The sequence below is a fragment of the Mastacembelus armatus genome, chromosome 6 (assembly GCF_900324485.2).
Source record: "Mastacembelus armatus chromosome 6, fMasArm1.2, whole genome shotgun sequence".
NCBI lineage: Eukaryota > Metazoa > Chordata > Actinopteri > Synbranchiformes > Mastacembelidae > Mastacembelus > Mastacembelus armatus.
In genome coordinates this window covers 14380284-14402046 of record NC_046638.1, presented here as the reverse complement: position 1 = coordinate 14402046, position 21763 = coordinate 14380284, and the positions used below count along the sequence as shown (strand labels likewise).

The 21763-nt window shown below is 40.7% G+C and overlaps 2 protein-coding genes across 2 annotated transcripts; one reads left to right on the top strand and one right to left on the bottom strand.

Annotated features, from left to right (window-relative positions):
* The first annotated feature begins 5750 nt into the window (after nucleotides 1-5750).
* Nucleotides 5751-13391, top strand: LOC113133211 (carbohydrate sulfotransferase 1-like). The gene is made up of 5 exons (XM_026311856.1): nucleotides 5751-6092; nucleotides 6482-6695; nucleotides 6789-7015; nucleotides 12350-12567; nucleotides 13055-13391. The coding sequence occupies exons 1-5, from the start codon at nucleotides 5751-5753 to the stop codon at nucleotides 13389-13391; spliced, it is 1338 nt and encodes a 445-aa protein (XP_026167641.1).
* Nucleotides 13392-15789: 2398 nt separating this feature from the next.
* LOC113133105 (transmembrane protein 263) lies at nucleotides 15790-21459 on the bottom strand. Its single transcript, XM_026311680.1, has 3 exons — nucleotides 21407-21459; nucleotides 19870-19999; nucleotides 15790-17961 (listed from the first exon to the last, which is right to left on the bottom strand). The coding sequence occupies exons 1-3, from the start codon at nucleotides 21410-21412 to the stop codon at nucleotides 17681-17683; spliced, it is 417 nt and encodes a 138-aa protein (XP_026167465.1). The 5' UTR covers nucleotides 21413-21459; the 3' UTR covers nucleotides 15790-17680.
* Nucleotides 21460-21763: the final 304 nt, after the last annotated feature.

Genomic DNA, 21763 nt, shown 5'->3' with positions numbered 1-21763 from the left:
TTGGCCTATAGGTACTGAATCTATTCATGATTGACACCAATTCATCGATACTCATTTTATTCTAATTACTACAAACAGGACCTTTTCATGACATTTTCTTTGTTTAGTTAAAGTTGAAAGAAACATGTGCTTTCAGAAAATGAAACCAGCTAATATAATAATAATACTAATGTAGCTATTATAGTTAATATTTACACAAATAAAAAAATAACAGCAGAATCATCCTACCTAATGTTTAATGTTTTTACATAATGTTTACTAACATAAGTTTTGTAATACTAAAGTAAAACTAGTGTGTCCCTAGATTTTAGAAATAGTTGAATCTTTCTTGTGCTACTCAATACGTGCTAGTAATTATGCACAAAGATGAGTGTCCAAAAATCATTTTATTACAAACTGTAGTAAATAGTTAATTTAGGTTTAGACCTACCAACCTGTGACTGGTAGCTACTTATACCAAAGAATCTGAGCTGCAATTTTTTTTGTGTGTAGGGTAAACCTTCTCAGGAAGTAGTGAACGAAGCCACAGCTTCACAACAGCTAAGGTTATAAATCTTGAATAATTGGCGCATAGTTTCAATTTTTAAAAAAGACTCTATGATTTTAAAAGAGCTTTACACCAAATGGTGATCATACGGGAGGAAATACATTGTCTGGGACTATTTTCAGTGGTGAATTAACACATTTGGTGCTGTAGTACAGTGGTTGCTAAAGTGCAGATGCCTATGTTTAAATAGACAGAAGATACTCAGGTCTTTGGGTAGACATTGTAATTTGGTGTCCTGCTCTGTGCATACAGCCACACACCTGATATATTAGAAAATGCTTTCTTTCACTGTATACGTCATATATTTCTGATAATTGTCACTAGAGGCCACAGTGTTAGGAGTCCAAGAATGCTAGTAGTGGACTGATAACAATTACGTTATCAGTATTCTTATCAGTAAAAAGTAATGACTGTAAGTTGATTATTTGGCCATTATAGAGCTGCCAAACATGCTGAAAACACAATGGACTTTTTATAGCTTTTGTTGCAACTTTAACAACTGCCTATTAACACATCCAGCAGACTCAGAGCAATATTAGCATTCATTTGATGTTTGGGTGAGCAGTGGGCTGATATAATTGTTATCACATTATATATTTCATTCTTCCATTTGGCTGGCTGGCAGTGGTTTATTAATTAGCTCAGGCTTATTAATTAGCTAGGTGTAATAAGGCTCCTGGATAGCAGTGTCAAGCGGCTACGCTTGTTCTACTGTAATATAGTATGCACTTCATCTTCTTCTGAGAGCGGTTAACCCCACTACCTCCAGCTGTGTATAGTATCTAATTTTGCTGTTTGGTGTTGGGCAGATAGTGTACAGAAGGTTTATCAGAGTTTATCTGGCTTTTGCTACTGGAAATGTCACTGTTTATTAGGGATTTGGCCGAACAAATGTTTGCAGATAAATTATTACCATTACAAAATGCGATAATATCAATGGAAGCACAGGTAATGAGATTCTTAATGGAGGCTTTTGATATTCCATTCAATTCAATGACAATACAATCATCTCAAGACACTTTACAAAAAACAACAAAAAAAAACCCAACAAATTGCACAGTGGAAAGGAAAAACTCCCTTTAATGGAAAAAAAACCTCCAGCAGAACCAGGCTCAGTTTGGGCGGCCATCCGCCTCGACCGGTTGGGGTGAGTGGATAGAGGAGAGAGAAAAGAACAGCAACAATAAACAACAAATAGACACTGCAGGTTGGTGGGGTCAGTAACTGCACATCAGCAATATACAGCTCCAGGACCAGGGACACCTGCAGAAGGTACAGAGAGAGAGAGGACAGAGGAGAGAGAGAGTGAGAGAGAAGTGGATTAACTATTCCACCATTCAATGGTGGAATATAAATGTGAGGAGGGAGGAGAGGAAGAGAGGGGAAGGGAAGGGAGGAGAGTGTTAGGGTAGGGGAGCTCAGTGCACCAATGGTCCTCAAGCAGTCTAGGCCTATAGCAGCATAACTAAGGGAAGGTTCAGGGTTACCTGAAGCCAGCTCTAACTATACGTTTTGTCAAAAAGGAAGGTTTTAAGTCTACCCTTAAAAGTACAGAGAGTGTCTGCCTCCTGAACCCAGACTGGGAGCTGGTTCCACAGGAGAGGAGCTTGATAACTAAAGGCTCTGCCTCCCATTCTACTTTTGGAAACTCTGGGGACCACAAGTAGACCTGCACTCCAAGAGCGAAGTTCTCTATTGGGATAATGATCCCTTTGAAGGGATCATGATCAAGCTCCTTCATAATATTTGTATGTGAGAAGAAGGATTTTAAATTCTATTCTGGATTTTACAGGGAGCCAATGAAGAGAAGCTAATATAGGAGAAATATGATATATATCTTGCTAGTTCCTGTGAGGACTCTGCAGCATTTTGGATTAACTGGAGGCTTTTTATGGAGATACTTTGACATCCAGAGAGTAATGAGTTACAGTAATCTGGCCCTGAGGTAACAAATGCATGGACTAGTTTTTCTGCATCATTTTGAGACAGGATGTTTCTAATTTTGGCAATGTTGCGCAAGTGAAAGAAGGCAGTTTTAGAGATTTGTTTTATGTGTGAGTTAAAGGACATGTCCTGGTCAAAAATAACTCCAAGGTTTTTCACAGCAGCCATCTAAAGTAGCTATAATTTTAGAAAAGCTATTTCTGAGGTTTTTAGGCCCAAATACAATAACTTCTGTTTTCTCTGATAACACTGTTCATATAGACGATGACACAGGAGAAGCCAGGTGAGTAATATTTAGGGAGATATAAATAAATAGAACACTGAGAGCAGTTCAGTTCATACATGAAGAGACAGGAACCCAGGGAATGCAGAGAAGCAGGTAAGTTGTATTTCTTAGGAAACTGGAATCCAGGCACATAGAGTTGGGAACAGGAACCAGAACATTCAGGGAATCTGGTAAGTGGCTGACACTGGAACACAGGACTTCACAGGACACGGGAAGGTAGGTAAGTTGAAAATGTTGAGAACAGGAATCCAGGAAAACACAGGAGCTGAGACCAGGAGGAGTGACTGCCAAGACAAAGGTGAGTTGGAGGATGAAGGAACTGCACAGAAGAACAAAGAGGAGAAGTACTTCAGGATCAATTCATTTATAACCAGGAATACAGCGAGTAACCTAGATGACTGCTATCATCTAAGGCGGAAGTACGACCTGCCGCCAAGGTCTTGTACAGCACCATCTTTAAAGGACTCCCTCTGATGGTTGAATGGAAGTCAGGTGCGTCTAACTCTGTGTAATCTCAGCAGAAGCACGTAAGGATCAGGGTCCAGAATAAAGGATTTTGGAATCCATGATCATTCTTCCTGACTGTACCCTTCCGAATCCATGGGGTACTGCACACGCTTACCACAGCGCCATACGTCCAACAGGCACCGGATGGTAAAAGCCAGTTGGCCATCCATTAGCCAGGCAGGTGGGGGGACATCAGTAGGAGGGTAAATGTCATTGGAAACCACTGGTTTAAGATGAGAGAGGAGATAATTTGGTGGATTCTGTTTGGAAAGGAATCTTAGTGGGGACAACCAGACTTTCTAATCTGGGGCACAGGTCCACTTCCTTGTTAGGGGTCCCTGTGCAGAGAAGGGCAGCCTGAGTGTGCTACCATACTTTATGGCACTGCTGAAGGTGGTGTTGTATTGAGCGCACCAGTAACTCCTTTTCTAGTGACGGGAACAAGAGTAGCTGGTAACCTAGGGATACCTCAAATGGGAAGAGACTGGTAGCAGAGGATGCATTGTGTGCATATTCTATTTAACATAATTCTGAAGTCCAGTTATTCTAATTTGACTCACACACACATCTCAGGGAGACCATTAGATTGCAGACAAAAACTCAGTGAAAGACTGGCCTTAGCTCCCAACGCTTGACAGAAACTCTTCCAAACAGAGGAAATAAACTAAGGGCCACGATCAGAAATAATAGCACAAGGACTCCCGTGAAACCTGTATACATGTTGGACTAGCAATTCAGCAGTGTCTGTAGCAGGGTTTTTGTAGAGGAATAAAATGGGCTACTTTCAAGAATCTATCAACTATGGTAAGTATTACAGTGTTTCCATTAGATGGTGTAGACCTGTTATGAACTCCAATGCGATATGTGACCAGGGATTATGAGGTAATGGATTAAGGAGACCTGCTGGAATGTGGTTGGAGGTATCATTACGGGCTCAAGCTTGGCAAGCAGTGACAAAATTTAATCAGAATTCATTGATGGTCAACAGAATGGCATTTCAATAGATAGTACGGTTAATACCAGAGTGACAAGGAAAGCAACTGTTATGTGCCTACTCAATAACCTGGGATGTGGGGATGTACCTTATACCCTGTGGTCCATCTCCTAGATCTGGTTTATGTTGTAATGCCTCCTCAATGGTTATCTCAATATCCCAGGTAAGCATGTCCATTACACAGGATGCAGGGAGAATGGTCGTGGGTTCAGGGCACCTCGGTTGAGTAGATCTGGGAGAGAGTGTCTGGTTTGACATTTCTGGAAACTAGGCAATAGGAGTGAAATGAAAGTGAGCAAGAAACATGGCCATCTTGCTTGCCTGGAATTTATTTGTTTGGCTGACTGGATATACTTCAGATTCTTATCTGTGTACACCACTAATGGATGTTCTGCACCTTCCAACCAATGTCTCCACTGTTCTAATGCCATCTTTACTGCCAACAGTTCTTGATTTATTCTTGACTTATTTGTATCTGTGAAACCTACCCCAGTGTCAGAAGTGTCCACCTCTAGTACAAACTTGCAGAAAGGATCTGGTTGGATGAGCACCGGGGCAGAGGTGAAATGTATTGAAAGCCTTGTTGGCTTCAGTTGACTACAAAATTGACCTTAGTAGAGGTTAGACATGTGAGAGGAGCACTTTTTCGTGAGTAGTTCTTGATGAAATGTCTATAGAAATTAGCAAAACCTTGAAAGCGTTGCAGTTGTTTCCTGTTTGCAGAGGGTGGCCAATCTGTTACTGCTTGCATTTTGTTTGGATCCATTTTGAGCTGGCCCTGTTCAATAATATGACCAAGGAAGGAAACATATGTTACATGGAACTCACATTTTTCTGCTTTGAAGAATAGCTTATTTTCCAGTAGTCTCTGAAGATGACATGACATGGTTGATATGATCCTCCAAACTCTGTCACAAGAATGTCGTCAAGGTATGCAAAGACAAAACAATTTATGTCATCTCATTATACATCGTTGATTAGTGTTTGGAAATTAGAGGATGAAGGAATTGCACAGGAGAACAACGAAAATTACTTCAGGATCAATTCATACTAGGATTACAGCAAGTAGGTTAGACAACTGATCCCATCCAAGCCGGAAGTACGACCTGGCGCTAAGGTGTTGGCTAAGAGCGCCATCTTAAAAAGGACTCCCTCTTATGGTTGAAAGGGAGTCAGGTGCATCTCATTAACTCTTGTCATGTAGTCTCAGCAGAAGCATGTAAACACATACACAAGACACATTGAAAGAGTGGGAGAAGGAGAGGGGAAAACAAACCCCCAGTCTGCCTGGATAGCCCGGGTGGATACCTGACAGGAAAGGTGGATGAGAGTGTCAAGACTGATCAAAACAGTAAAGAAATCAAAAGGCAGCGGTCTTAATATTCCTTTGTGTCCTGTCTTCTCTGTGTCTTTCTTTTACCTGTTCTCTGACAGAGAGTGCTGTGGCTTCCTGATGCATCTGTGCAACCACCATGCAGTGTTCTTGGAAATCCATGGTGCTGCTAGTATTAGCCTCCATAGCCATCCAGTATACGGCCATCCGCACCTTCTCCACTAAACCTTTAAGCCTGCTGTGCTCTGTAGGCCTGGCAGCCGCAGGCCGTGCTGTCAACTGCAGCCTCAAAGATCTGACACGACTGGGGCAACAGTCACTCGAGGACCCAGATCGAGGCTGCGATGAGATCCTCTCCCACACCCCCTCCTCACCCTCCTTCCCCTCTTTCAATGCCTCGAAGAGAACCCACATCCTCATACTGGCCACCACACGGAGCGGGTCCTCATTTGTGGGTCAGCTGTTTAACCAGCATCCAGAGGTCAGGATGTAATATGGATAAATACAGTATGACCCGTTTCATCTCAAATTATCAACAATGAAAAAATACAATACAATTGAAAAAACCTGGACATGTATTTCTCAGGGTTAATTGACCTTTGACAGTTGATCATCTCTGAGATGGACATGATCTATAAAGGTCAGTTTAGGTGCACATCGAAGCTAAAATGTCCACACATCTATATGACAAAATACAAACTGCCTGTTTAATCAGCTCAGCAACAATTGTGGTACAAAGTGACTGGCAGTAATAACACCCACTGAAATATGGTGGTTATTTTGTTGATTGTACCTAGAAAATTATATAATTCGGTTTCTAAGTGGAACTGTCATACTGTATATTGTCTTTGATATTTTTTCATATCCCAGTTCTTCTACCTGTTTGAACCACTGTACCACGTCCAACTGGCACTGCTTCCTCGGCTGGCGCAGAGTCGGAACCTGGCTGAGAGGAGGGTAATGCTGGGAGCAGCAAGAGACCTGCTGAGGTCTCTGTACCACTGTCACCTCAACAGTCTGGAGAGTTACATACGACCCCGTCCTACCAACCACTCCACTGACAAGCTGTTCAGACGAGGAGCCAGTGAGAGACAACAGTTCTGCTTTCATTCACATATTATTGAGAGTAACACTTGTTGTGTTACAGTTTGTTTTACTGTATGTGTCCTGTGTTTAGGCCAGTCTCTGTGCTCCCCCCCTGTATGTGAGGCTCCTTTGGGCCCAGACGAGCAGAACCTGGTGTTGGCTGATGAAGGGGAGTGTGTGAGGAGGTGTGGGCCGCTCAATGTGTCACTGGCTGCTGATGCCTGTAGAGCAAAGCGCCACGCAGCCATCAAGACAGTCCGCATTCCACAAGTCAGCGACCTCAGAGCGCTCATTGAGGACCCCAGACTCAACCTGAAGGTATAGAATTAATTACATCTGTTACTAATACGGTTACATTTATTGTCCATTCAGATCAGAGCAATAAACTTCAGATCTGTAGCCAGTCAAATGCTGGGCATAAAGCAAAAACGACAGCTTATACACCAAAGCCTTTCAACAACACATTTTTTGCTAAGTCCAACTAATACTCTGGAAAGTATGATGAACATAGGAGTTAGAAACCTCTGATGCCATTGTGCTCTGGTGCGGTGTTTTTCATACTAAGTAGTAGTGTGGAAACACATGCATTTTGACCAGTAATCCACATCTAAAGGGATGACTTAATGCAGAAGGTTCAAAAGCTTAAAAACAGATCTGATGCAGATGAATTGCTGTTAACTGTATAAAATTTTAAAAATCCAATCTTGTCAATCTCTCTGTATGTTCTAGGGAACAAAGTCTCAGCTCACTGTGTAAAAATATGCAGAAGTACAGGTGTCATAATCAGTAGGAAGGCACATGTAGGAGCACACACCTGGCTGATTTTTGTGGGTTCATTTTAGGTTTTTCAGGCATGTGTCTGATTCTGATGAAGGGTGATGTCTGATGTAAATAGCAAGAAGCGTAAATGAACTAGGTTCTGATTTTATGTAGGCATTAACTTATGCTTCTGTCCACTTTGATTTTGCTCTTGGTTAAGTTTGTTTTTAGATAACGTGTATTTGTTGATTGTGTGAAGAGTCTCAAAATATAAGATGGTTTTCTGCATGTATGGGATTTTATGCAAATGCATAAAAGTTAAAAGTGAAGGGATTCTTTAGTGGCTTCAATAGCAGACACATTCAGTAATGATACCAAGATGGAGTGAGCAGCTGATTTTTCCAACGTGACTGGCTGTTGTATTGACTGCTGTGGTGCTGCGGAGCCGAGAGGCTGCATTTAACAGCTTTTTGGTAGCTAAGAGCACAGTGGACTGAATGATGGAAGGTTAGATGAGCAATCAATGCACTTCTAAAGTGGTATCGATTGAACATGTTGTGACAACGACTCCAAACACATGACCAGACACATGGACATGAAAAATATCCATCAGAGATTCACAGAACATGTGCCAATAGCCTTAGTTAAGCTAGTGCTGAATGTGATAGACAGTATTATGTAATGAGTGAGACTCCATTGACCTGGCTAGTTGAGCATCATAAAGCACAGACACAACATTAGAAAGATTTTAAATGACATAACAGATGTACATGCAGATGTACTATATTTAATATCTATTAGATGTACTGTATCAGCTTACTTAAAAAAAGGCAAACAAAAAAGGCACAGACATGAAAGCAGGTATTATCTATCACTTATTGTAATTTTGAGTCTAGACTATTTATCTAGTGTGACTGCAGAGTTACAGCAGCAGTTTGAATAATTAACACTCCCACACAGGCCTCTTATGTAAATTATTGTGTGCTGTGTTGCGTTCATACAGTTGAATCATCACTCCTCTGAAACAGTGTCAGCAAATGAATGAAGGATTTATTGTAAGTCTGTTTGGTTAAGTTATATTTTAGGGATATCAATCAATCAATTAATCGTGATTAATCACAACTTAATCACACGTTTTTAATCTGTTCTAAATGTACCTTAAATTAATACTTAATAGGTTTTTAATACTCTAATCAACATGGGCTTGGACAAACATGGATGCTTTATGCATGTTTATTATTAGTGAAACTATCCTAAACATACAGCATATACAACATAGACATGTTTCAAATACGTTGGATATGTTTGTAGAAGAGTTCCCATTATTTCTCTTTCTTTGCACTGAACCAGTTGGTCAGACAAGCCTGCTTACATTTTCAGATGACAGGGCAGCTCGCTCCTACTATGGGCTAGGCCACAAGTCAAACAGGAAATGTGTGCTGCGTTAATAAAATTAGTGCCGTTAAATTGAGTTTGCTTTAACGCGTTATTAATGCGTTCATTTTGACAGCCCTATACCTGCCAACTGGACCCTCTACCCTAACCCTAACCTATATTATTCACTCGTCTCTTCTCTCTGGTTATGTCCCATCATCACTAAAGACTGCTATAATCACACCTGTCCTCAAAAAATCCAGTTCTGATCCAACAAACGTAAATAATTTCCGACCCATCTCCAATTTACCATTTATCTCCAGAATCCTAGAAAAAACAGTTGTTGCTCAGGTTCATAATCATCTTACTAACAATAATTTGTATGAACAATTCCAGTGTGGCTTTCGCCCCCTCCATAGCACTGAAACAGCCCTGGTAAAAATTACAAATGACCTCCTGTTTTCTGCAGATTCTGGACTCATCACTATTCTGATCTAACTGCTGCATTTGATACAATCTCACACTCCATGCTCCTTGACCGTTTATCTTCAATTGGTATCATCAATACTGCACTCACCTGGTTTCATTCGTACATCTCTGGCCACAGCCAGTTTGTCCAAATTAAAAATCACAGATCCCATTCCTCATCTGTTAATATTGGTGTTCCCCAGGGCTCTGTCCTGGGCCCCCCTCCTGTTCATTATATACTTACTCTTACTTGGTCTCATTTTGGCTCAGTTTTCTCACAATTTCCTCAAATTATACAGTGATAAAACTGAATTCGTACTTATTTGTTCCAAATCTACATCCTCTAAAGTTGATAGTTTCTCACCATTGATCACTCCACTATTCCCCCCTCCCCTCAGGTAAAGAGTCTGGGTGTCACCCTTGACAGTACCCTCTCCTTTTCCGCTTATATTGACCATGTCACCAGGCCCTCCTACTTCCACCTCCATAATATCACTCAACTGCGCTCATCACTCACCCAGCTCCTAGAACTGGTAAGTCCTGCTAAGAACCAACCCCCACAGTTCAGTCCACTCCTCAAGGGCAGCATCACAATACCAGCCACCTTTGGCTCCCCTCCTGAAACCAACAGAGCACCCTCCTAGAGTTAACACAATCCATGCTCATATGCCTGAACACACCAAGACCATGGCACCAAGTCACCTCTCCCAAGCTACCAGAGAGCTACCCTGCCCTAAGCTGAACCCTCAATCAATTATCCAGTCTTACTCATTTCCACCACCATAGCTCCATAGTGGATGAAATGTAAGGTGTTTGCTAAATAGATTGCCTCACCCACAACAGCAGAGATCTAGGAGATACCAACAAAGGAAGAATCCTGTACTTGTTGGAGTTTGCAGAAAGGTTGCAGATGGAAGCAGATTGCCTGGAATTTGACCCCACAGACCAAGTCCTTCATGGAAGGCGAGAACATGGACTTCACCAAGCCGCAATCACGCTAGGCTCAGAGCACACGATCTACAAGGTCAAATCAGTCATCTCCCAGCCAAAAGTGAAGAACAAAGGGAAGGTTCACTGCCCCTAATGTGATAGTGTAGCCCATTATCTGAGTCACAGAACAACAAGAGAACAGACTGTTTGTAGGATTAAAGACCACAAGCAATGTTGGAAGTGTGCCCACCTTGCTAAGGACTGCAATCTAAAGAAACATTGATGCCTTGCCACAAACACCTGTCCCCTCTTCGTGGTGTAAACCAATGTGGCAATATGCCTTCACTGCCAACCATCTAGGCCTAGCAGAGTATACGTATACGACATCAGCCCCACAGAAGAAATACAGGCACCTAAGGGGCCTCCTGATACCCCTCCTTCAGAATGTCCACCCCACATTTGTTTATTGGCTCAGACCATTCAGAACCCAGCAGGTAGAAACTATGGCAGCTGGATATTCTACCCTTTCCTAGGGAGAAGGTGGTCACCAGATCAAAGCAAGACCAAGATGCTATCCGCGTGTTAGTGGAGAAGACTACCAGAGGAGAAATCTTTTCAATTCAATACAGCGGTACGCCACTCCACTACTCAGAGCTAAGAACATGTCTACGTTACAAATATCAAAGCTCTGAACACCAACTTTCCAAGAACCCCCTTTTAATCAACATCTGATTGAGAAACTAGAAAAGGCCGGTTATGCCATCAGGAGCAGGAGCAGCCGTGGAAGAGATTTGCGAAACTAAGTTCTGCAGTTTAACCACAAGTATTACCCCTGTTATAGATGCAATACACAATTCTCAATATTCATGGACCTGACTGAAGCTTCATGCCGACCCCCTGGAGAGTCAACTGGGCAGTCTGAGTCCCCTTCTGCTGTGGACCTCCAGGCAGCAGAAACTACTATACTACACCAAGCTCTGATGGAAAGCTTCCCCGACCAATACAAAGCTCTTGTGTCCAGCAAATCCATCTCATTGATAAGTCCTCCTTACACTGTCCCCAGTTTGACCTCAGCACCAGACTAATCGGAGTACACTGTGTACCTAATAGTACTCCACTTAAACTCTTCATCCTACAGTACAATAACATGCTGTAACGTTCGGGACCAGAATGCAGCTTTGCGGACCTCTGATACCCGTTCGGGATCCTAAGGAGTAGGGAAGCAGTACGCCACCACTACGACCACTACCTTCAGTGCCAGAAATTGAGAGCTAAGCCAAAGGTCCTGAAAATAGCTGACCACCCCTCTGCACGACTTCGACTCCTATGTTTCCGCAGATATTGCAGATCCTGACCCCTGTCATTGCCTCAAGTTGCCTCTGAAGTGTTAAGTAAGAAAAGATGGAGGCATAGTCAAGAACTGGCAGACCAGTTCTGGGGACACTTCTGCAGAGAGCCCCCCCCCCCGATCAGACTCACTTTTCTCTTTATAGAATTCGGCAGCTCATGCCAAATATCACTCAGAACAGAGGATGCATAATCAAAACAATAACTTTCCCTCGTGTAATCTTCTGACCTTCAGTTGGTGCTTCTCCCTGCAGCCTCATTCTGAGAGAAATTAACTGCCCCTGCCTTTTCTAATTTCAACTTGTAATGCTTTGCTTGATTCTGTGAAATAACAAGGCACCTCACTGATCTAGATGAGCACACACACACACGTAATGAACCATTATATAACTTGGTCACTCAATTAATTACCTCAGCTACATAGATATTACATGATGTGTCCATAGCTTCTCACTGTATATTGTATATTGTGGCACACAAAACAAGAAATCAGTTAAAAGCATAATTTCTGCCATTCCACATGATCTAGATCATTTAAGGGGCAGCAAGAGACACAGGTTGCTGTTGCCATGGCAATCCCACTGTGGTAGTACGGCAAGTATTATGCTCTCACTATCAATTTTTCCTATACTACGGCTGCCATAAGTAGTAAAGTACTGTTGCCAGAGATGTTTAAACGAGCTGATGTATGGAATCATTCAAATAGCTCTGTATTATTGCTTACAGTTTAGCCACAGTGCATTCCTGGTGAATGTGTTTCTTTGTCATGCTTAGGTGGTCCAGCTTGTTCGAGATCCACGTGGCATCCTGGCATCTCGTATTGAGACATTTCGAGACACCTACCGGCTGTGGCGTCTGTGGAGAGCAACTGGACGTCGGCCTCACAATCTGGACTTGGGACAGATCAACACAGTGTGTGAGGACTTTCTCAGGTCTGTTTCCACGGGCCTGGCCAGACCCGCCTGGCTCAGGGGGAGGTACATGCTGCTCAGGTGAGAAGGCTGGGGAAAATATTAGTGGAAATAAACTCCGTGTTCACAGTATAAACCAAAGTGCTCAGTTCTGATGAATTCCAGTCATCCTCAGCAGGGGGCTGTTTGCCTGTTGGTGAGCATGATGACTCAGCAGTGAACCAGGGAATTAATGTTTCTGTTGCAGACAGTGCCACCATGTGGCACTTTAACCTGATAACGTCTGAACCAAGCGGCATAGAAGTTAAATCTGTTTTAACCACGTGTTTCTTCTTTAACACATCTTTAGGCCTTTTAAAAATGTACACAATACACATGATACACATTATGAAACACCCCGGAATGATGACAGAATCTTGTGTCCCAGCAACAATGAACACTGTTTTTTATTTAAGGTACCTAAACCTTATATGGTTTATTTATGTAATGATGATAGGTACTGAAAAACGACTTATTTTGTCTTGCTTTTGTACTGTATGACCCTCTTTTCATTCTTTGACATGGTCAGGTATGAAGACTTGGCCAGGTTTCCTCTGCAGAAGACCAGAGAGCTTTACAGTTTCCTTGGTCTGGATCTGGACCACAGTGTGGAGGACTGGATCATCAACAACACCCGTGGCAGCAGTGATCTGTCATCCCGGCAAAAATTCACCACAGTTCGAGACTCTGCTGCTAATGCAGAGAACTGGAGGGTGAAGCTATCTTTTGACATGGTGGTTTACACTCAGACTGCGTGCCAACCACTTTTGGAGCTCCTGGGATACAAGACAGTCTTCCACCCCAGAGAACTGAGGAACCTCTCTCACTCTTTGGTGGAAGACAGGACGTTTGTCCCATTTTTTTGAAGTGCTGACATATATACATCCAATGTGGATGTAAATAACCAGCAAGACAGGGCAATACTGTACTGTAGTTTATGGAGCAGAGATTATATAGTCAGAGCTGTCGAACTGAGGATATCCTTGCTATGTCTGAAGTAGAGGAACAACTGTGTCATCAGTCTGTTCAAAACTAAGCTCTCTGTTCTGGAATCAGTGTTACCTGGGGACTGGGAGAGGTCAGGCAATCTCTTATGTATTTCTTTTTATTTATTTACCCACAGAGCAATCAACTACCTCCGTTACAGCTCTTTTCCATATTTATGGTTAATCAGATGTAACAGTTAATCATGTAATTTGGTCATTTATTACAATATGCTCATTTATTGGCACGTTTCACCATGTGCAGTTTTTGACAGACATATGACAGTGTATTGATGCCACAATGGCAAAACAGTATTTTCTCAGTTTTTCATTAGGTACCAGGTAACAATTCTCATAACAAAATTGTTCTTGTGTAATAGTGATATATTGATAAACTCTAAGAACATAGGCTACTGTATACTGTACAGACTGTAAAGCCCCTTGAGGCAAATTTCAGATTTTTAATATTGGGCTATATAAATACATTTGACTTGATACAAATGCAAAAGATTCTGTCAGTATATAGTATAACAAGAAGTTTTTGTTGTAACAACATATCACTTTCTCTTGTTTTATCAAGAAAACGTGTGAAAAGACCAAATTTAATTGTTATTCAAATGTTGAAAAGGTTTTGAATTCAAATGGTTTAATGGACAGCTAATGGACAGAAAAATATTTCTATTCAGTGTCAAATTACTTGGGTTTTCTTAGCAAATCATACTCATCTACATAATACCAAGCAAATATATGGGCATTTTCTTAGCTCATGCAATGTCTTCTCTTTTAACAAGACATGCTCTTTTGGGATATACAAAACATAAACTGATATGTTGTTTCAACAAGGAAAGTTTCTAGTGAATCCAGAATAATTTGGTACAAAGTAATAAAAACAAAAATATGTCATAACATAAAAATATCTTGTCATAATGTGAATTGTTAACTGAAATATTAATACAGTTACCACATGGATGTAATGTAATTGCAGCTTGTGAGATTTATATGTTCAGCTCTGTATACAGTCTGTGTGGTAGACAGTGGATTCACAGGATATTTACAGAAAGGGACTCTGGGCTCTGATTTAAAATAGCTTGGATCAGACTCACTGACATAAACAGAGTATCTCTATTTAAGACATGACACCTGCTGATCAACACCAAGGTTTAAATTCCCTCTCAGTGCATAGTGAGTATAGGTATGGCATATTGGGTGTATCAAGCTGGTGGATTTCTGAACACTGAGGGATGCATTTGAGATATGGTAATTATAGCTCTGTGTACTCTGTGATTCACTGTACATCCAATGTGTACATAACTACTAGTTACACTTGACAACCAACTGCATCCACTAGCCTCCCCCTCCCACCTACCTGAACCGAATTGAATCAGTCATTAATGCAATTCATCTCGGAGTCAGCGTAGTTAGTTTTGTGTAGGCTTTAAAAAAAGAAAATAACTGTGAATTCCCTTTGACTTCTTGAAACAAATCAAATAAACACAAATACCCAAGCCCATTTTTTTTTTTTTTTTTGTTCCTTTCTGGTTTGTGTTTGCTTTTTAAATGCATGCACCTTATTGGAAGATGGGATATTTTTGCAATTGAAATTAAGCTAAATTTTATGGAATTAAAAAAAAAATGTATAGTCAGAGATACTAACCTTCACTGTCAGGTTCAACCTGTAGACAATTTATGAATGTAAAAATGACCAAATGCATTATTACTCACATAAATAACACTTCCTACAAAGAGAAATGTGAAAGTTTTCCTTAATTAAAGACAACTGGTGGAATTTGTTTTTACTGATGAGTTTTTAAGCTTGCAAATTTGTACAGCTATCCTGTAATGCACTGCAGTCCTGTAGATTTGATAAATGTGTATTTTTTGAACAGTTTAACAGATAATCAATAAAACCTCTTTTCTCAAACGACTCTTTGATTTGACATGTTCACACTGGGATCGTTAGTAATGATTATATATTTTACTATATTTCTTTTGCAGATTTATAAAAGAATTGAAAGAATGGAATGGTAGATACTGTGGACCTGCACAGACTAATGTAGTACCTGCTCCTTTATGTGGCTCCTCCAAAGCAGAGCCATGCACAACATCAGATGGCCATCTTTAGCCATATGTGTTGCTGCTGTTTGCTATTGTAATGTCAACACGTCTCATTGCCGTAATGTTTTGTGATATGATTGTCTTGCAGTTTATGCAATTAAGATATAATTAATTTCACAGAAAACACAGCTGTTTTATTATTATTATAGAATAATCCTCATCCCATTTGCAAAAATAACTCTGATAGAGAAAATTACTTCAGTCTGAAAAGTGTCATAGTAACAGAGTATTCAGGTTCAGAAAGAGCAACATAAAGTAACAATAAGGAAGAAGAGAGAGAAGAAAGCCTAGTGTGTATGTGAAACAGCATTCTGAGGCATGCAGCAAATGCAGGATCTTTTTTCTTACTTTTAAAAAAACATAGCTTCACAGCAACAGTGCGATTACAAAATTCAAACAAATACTGGGTTTGGTCTTCATACTATCAGGGACAGGCTGTTCACTGACATAAGATTATCTTCATATCACAGACTATTCTGCAGCTGATGTATGTCTTTGTTCATAACCCATTTTTTAAACCAACTGGAGGAACACAGTCTCCAAAACAAAGTCCCCAAAATATAGCTGTACATTCTGTTAAACACCCAGCAACATCAGCATCAAAACCTAAGTGTTTGTTTCTGGCCAACTGACAAAATTTGCTCGTCTTGTAACACTGAAAAACTTCTGTTAGTCAATATAAGGGTAAAAAAATAATTTTCTTGAAAGAAAAGCTTTAAATCCAAATACATATTCAGTAATTATTCACAGTTCAAATCTTCTTCCCCTGTACACATACAGTATAACATTTTACTTGCCTATAGCCACATTTCAGCCTTGAATGTTCAGAAGATCTGCTGTGCGTTTGCTAAAAAGAATCTAGATTAGAGAAGTATCTGTCCTCTCTGTCCCTGTACCTTCTGCAGGTGTCCCTGGTCCTGGAGCTGTATATTGCAATTACTGGCCCCACCAACCTGCAGTGTCTATTTGTTGTTTATTGTTGCTGTAATTTTTTTTTCTCTCTCCTCTATCCACTCACCCCAACCGGTCAAGGAATATTGCTGCCCAAACTGATCCCAGCTCTGCTGGAGGTTTTTTCTGTTAAAGGGAGTTTTTCCTCTACGCTGTCGATAAGTGCTTGCTCATAAGGGATTGGTTGGGTTTTTATGTAATGTGAAATTGAATCAAGAGTTCACTACAGGAGACGATTCAAGAAAATCATAGACCCATAAACAAATAGTTACAGTGCTAGTTTGATCCACAAAGTCCACAGGAAAATGAACTGAGGTCACAGGAAATAATATCAAGGTACACAATCCCAATACAGAATATAAACATACAGTAAATCTGAAATAAATAAATCAAATTTCTTATATAGGTAGGCTAGAACAGAATCAGCAGATATAGTGGCTGTGGAAATACTGAAATCTATCACAAAAATTCTATCCCTGTCTGATCTGTATAAATCATCATTGATATTTTTCAACTTGAGAGACTGCTGTCTGCCCTGCTGTCTGCACCTCATGCATCATTTTGCTGTGCTACTCACTGGTTTGCAAGCAGCTAAACAATTGGGTTTGTTAGGGCATATTTTACTATGTACATACCAAGCTCTGATTGGACAAGTGTTTTCTGCCACATATCCATTTCTTGATGTGATGCTCCCATATCCCATGGGGCATTTATATTTTGTGCATGCTTGTTGCACTTTTGCACCATTGATGCCTGTGCTCCCTTGTGTAGCAGATATTCATTGATAATAACTGAGCTGCTTTCTCTGTATCTTTGTAGCTGCATGACTGATTACACTGCTTCAATTTTAAGAACCGCAATGATCTCAACTTCTAAGATATTTTGTTCATTTGCATTATACCCACACTCCATCACTTCAGGGGACTTTACACTGATTTACATTCGTTCGCTTGCCCTAACTTTGCCACAACATTTTGGGGAACAATTTTGTGTCCCCATAAGGACATTCAGCCCCCTCAATGTGACTATGTAAACAGATTCTGTCCCTACAACATGAATAATACCAGTCCACGCACACACACACACACAAACACACACAGAGTCCATCAGTCAGCTTTGTCTTTCTTCTTTGGTGTGACTTTACTTGCCACCACAGATCCCATTGCTCCAACACCTCCTGTAACTACAGAGACGCTACCCTTAACCAATCCTGCGCTGGCTGCCGGCACACTGGTCACAGCTGTCTTGGTGAGCTCGAAACTTTTAGTTCCTACCCATGCAACACCCCCTAGGGTTGCACCAATAACGTTTCGTGTCATGCTGAAGAGGCCGCCACCCACTCTCCACATGACTCCTCCGTCTGTCCTGGGGTGGTCCTTCTCTGTGTCTGAGAAAGATGGAGACAGATACAGGAGAATGAGACAGACAGATAAGAGATACCACCAAAATACCATCAAAAAACACAGAAAAACAACACGTGGCAATTAACTCCACTAAGCACCAAAACACTGAAACCATGAGCACATTTGAAATCTAGAATAAGTAACATTACTGGCATCATCTGTCTATTAAACTGATGACTTTTTGCCATTCAGACACATGCACCTTTTATGTTAATAAAAGCCCTAGGGGCTACATAAAACAATGTTATGATATTTAGCACTTGGAGCACAAGAGGGAGCAGAAAGTAACAGAGAGTCAGTGATGAGATAAAACTGTTACAGAACCACCTGCCACAGAGTCACTTTCTTCCCCCAGGGTGTTGCTCTTGTGAACTCCTAATGCCATAGAGTGGCAGACATAACCACTGTGCAATAATACTATTTTTTATATTTGCACATCCATACATACCTCATGTAAGGTGTCACACCATTTTCACAGTTACAGTTATACTGAAATCCTTGCACTTCAATTGCACTAGTTCACAGATTGTATATATTGTATATATTAAAACTATATATATATATATATATATATATATATGTATAGAATTTTTCTAGTCTTTCTCTATTTGTTTGCTTTCTTTTAACCTCCTATCTACCTTTTTTAAAAGTCTAACTATATTAAAATTTTGGTACATAGAGATCTTGAACCAGAGTCAAATTCCTTGTTTGTGTGCACAAACTTGGCTAATAAAGCTGATTCTGATTATAATGAGAGATTCTCACCCCCTCTTCTCATCATTTTCATATTAGTTTCATCATTTAACATTATTAGAGAGCCTATTGTGCTCTCAGTATAATAATATCCTAGCACTGAATGAAAGGATGTTGAATTGCAGGTGAGCACATATATACATGGTGCTTGGCAGATAGTCATTTATTCATCCACACAGTTAGAAAAAAACACAAAATATATAGAGAGACTGTTTGGTTGATTGTAGTTGTACGAGCATCACTGTGTATTCTCAACCAGGCCAGGTGGTGGACACAAGAGTAGAACCCCTAACGATGCTCTGCAGCACTCTCCTCAGCACAGTTAGTGTAGAAATCCACTACATTTTTCCAGAGCTCAGCTGGTTTTGTGGTTGCTCTCCCTGCAGGATGGCACTGAGACACCATCTGTTTCCCAGAAATTATCCACCGACATTTTCACATTATAGAAGAACATTGGTCTATCCATGTCTCTCATGTTAATCAAGATGGCTCTAACCAAAGGCCCTTTACCTTTCTCCTGCAGGGAACAGCTCAGCACCTGTCTCTTATTCCTTATTTATGTGGCATCTCTTCAATCCCCATTGGGCTGTTCTGGTCAACCTCAGAAGACTGACTGGCTCATTTAGCTCACCTAGGCCCTTGACCTATAAAAGCAGGCCTGTGTGCTTACTGCTTCTGTGTATTCTTAACAACTGACATCCACTTGCATCCTCTCCATTTGCTTTTGTACATTCAATAATTTCATAGCACAAAGGTGATGCATGACAAACGGTTGAATTATTCAGATTGTCATAAACACAAAGAAAGACACTGAGTTAATAACACTGATAATTTCAATCTTCCCTGAAAATGTAATTGTGAATATTATGTATGTTTTAGTCCAATGCTAATGTTAGGTAAGTTACAACTGAATGGTTGCCTGCCCTACGTTCAACACAATTTGCAAAGTAAATTAATTTCACTTGGTAAAATGATTTGGTAATAACATTCCTTTATTTAAGGCTCACTTTCCTTGATACATTGCATTTACAGCAATATATATCATAATTAGAATATCTGCAACTGAAAAAGTGTTAGAGAGTAAGTGGGCATGACGTTTTCTACGTCCGGAGACCTAATGTATGAATGTGCTTTCTCACCATCTGCATGTTCTTCTTGGAGGCAGGAGAGAACTTCCTCTTGTTCTCTGTCCTCACAATCGTGGTGGTTGTTGGTGTCAACAGGTGACAAGCCGCTCTCCTCCTCCACCTCCTGCTGTGAAGTCAGCACCTAAAAATCAACAAGGACTGTTGACATTACAGAGTGAAAATAGTTCTGCACAGAAAAAACAGAGCTGAGAGTGATGAAGAGATAGTCCCAAAGAGGCTGTCGACAGCAGTTTCTTGACTGACCCTGTTTGAAATTCAACACTGATCTCTTATTGCATTGTGGGATCTTATATACCCAAATGTGTTTTAAACTATGTCCTGTCATTTCAGTTTGCCCTGGTGGACTGCAATCAAGTTTGAGACACATCTCAAGGATAATTAAGTCAAACAAGAAGTATGTGACCACTCTTTGGAGTGCCACAGCAAGGCTCTTTTTAATCTTATATTTATGTGGGAGTATCTATTTTGGCACCACTTTATTTAATAAAGAACAATTATTTTTTTTTATCAAACATCTTTTAGGATATTAATACATTATATGTGCTTGTAGTATCAAAATGAGATGAGAGTAAACTAAGTAATTCCTAAAAGACAGATTAAAAGCTGAAACACCAATCATGTGAAATGATGTCATGGCAATAGAGCCCATAGAGTCACTGTGTGCATTGGTTGCTGTCCAAGGTTCTGAAACCATAAAGCGTGTCAGTTCAAATGAATATAAATAAATAGGTCTACAGTTCAGAAGTGTTATAAACATAGAAATGATCCAAGGTTTAACATGGCGGTGTGAATGGAGAGAGCTACAGTAGCAGCACTGAGTTAGCAGAGGTCCCACTGCGCACGCACAAACACACACACACACACACACACACACACACACACTGCGCACACCCTCATCTGGAGGTGCTGTTCAGCGTTTCGGACTGTAAAGGGTGCCCAGACCTTTCCATAAAACAGAATGGTGACACATGTATTCAACTATGTTTAAATAATAATAAATAACAAAAAGAAGCAGGAGAAAATATTGAAGAAAATTCTCAGGTGAACCTCAGCCTAGCTCCCACGTAAAGCGTGCGTCATCAGCGTTTTGTTTAATTCTCACAACAAAAGAGCAGATTCATTCATCTGAATGTCTGATGTGCCGTTACCGTCATGCACTGCACACATGTGCCCTTGGTTGACCTGGATCATGTTTCTGGACAGCAGAACCGTATGAGCTTGTCCACCTCTGCATCTATCTCTGCTCTTTATCGTTAGCTTGTTACTTTTTGCTAAAAAAACAAAAAAAAAAAACAAATCATAAACAAACCACAAATTATCGCAGGGATCTGAGAAGCGCTGGTTCCCCATGAAGCTGAAATTAATGTACAACACAACAAAAACACACACAGACACACAACGACAGTCTGCCCATGCACAGGCTGTGCCTTTCTGTTTACAGACACGCTGTAACGTTAATGAATATGACACTGGCGGCTCCAGCTGTTACAGTGAAAGGCTGAAATGCAAAGAAAAGGCTCTTTCTCACCTTCATTCTCAGAGATGTTTCCTCTCTGGATGTTTCTGTCCTGCTCCTCTTGTTTGGCTGGAAACCTCAGAGCGGAAGTGACGTCAGTTGTTTACCGTGTGCTGGGAGGTGTAACTGCAGCGTCCAGCCGCACGCGGTCAGCACAGGCTCACAGGAGGGTCGACAGGCGGCTCCTGTGTTCACCTTTTAGTGATGCACAGATCATTTTATTCACAACATTCAGAGGCACTGTTGATGACAGCAGATTATGTGTGTCATAAATCCGCCTAAAAAGCATCCAACAATGAAACGGAAGTGTTTTTATGTTTTTAGGCACTGTGGAGTCATCTCTGGGCTTTTAGCCCTGTTCAATGTGAT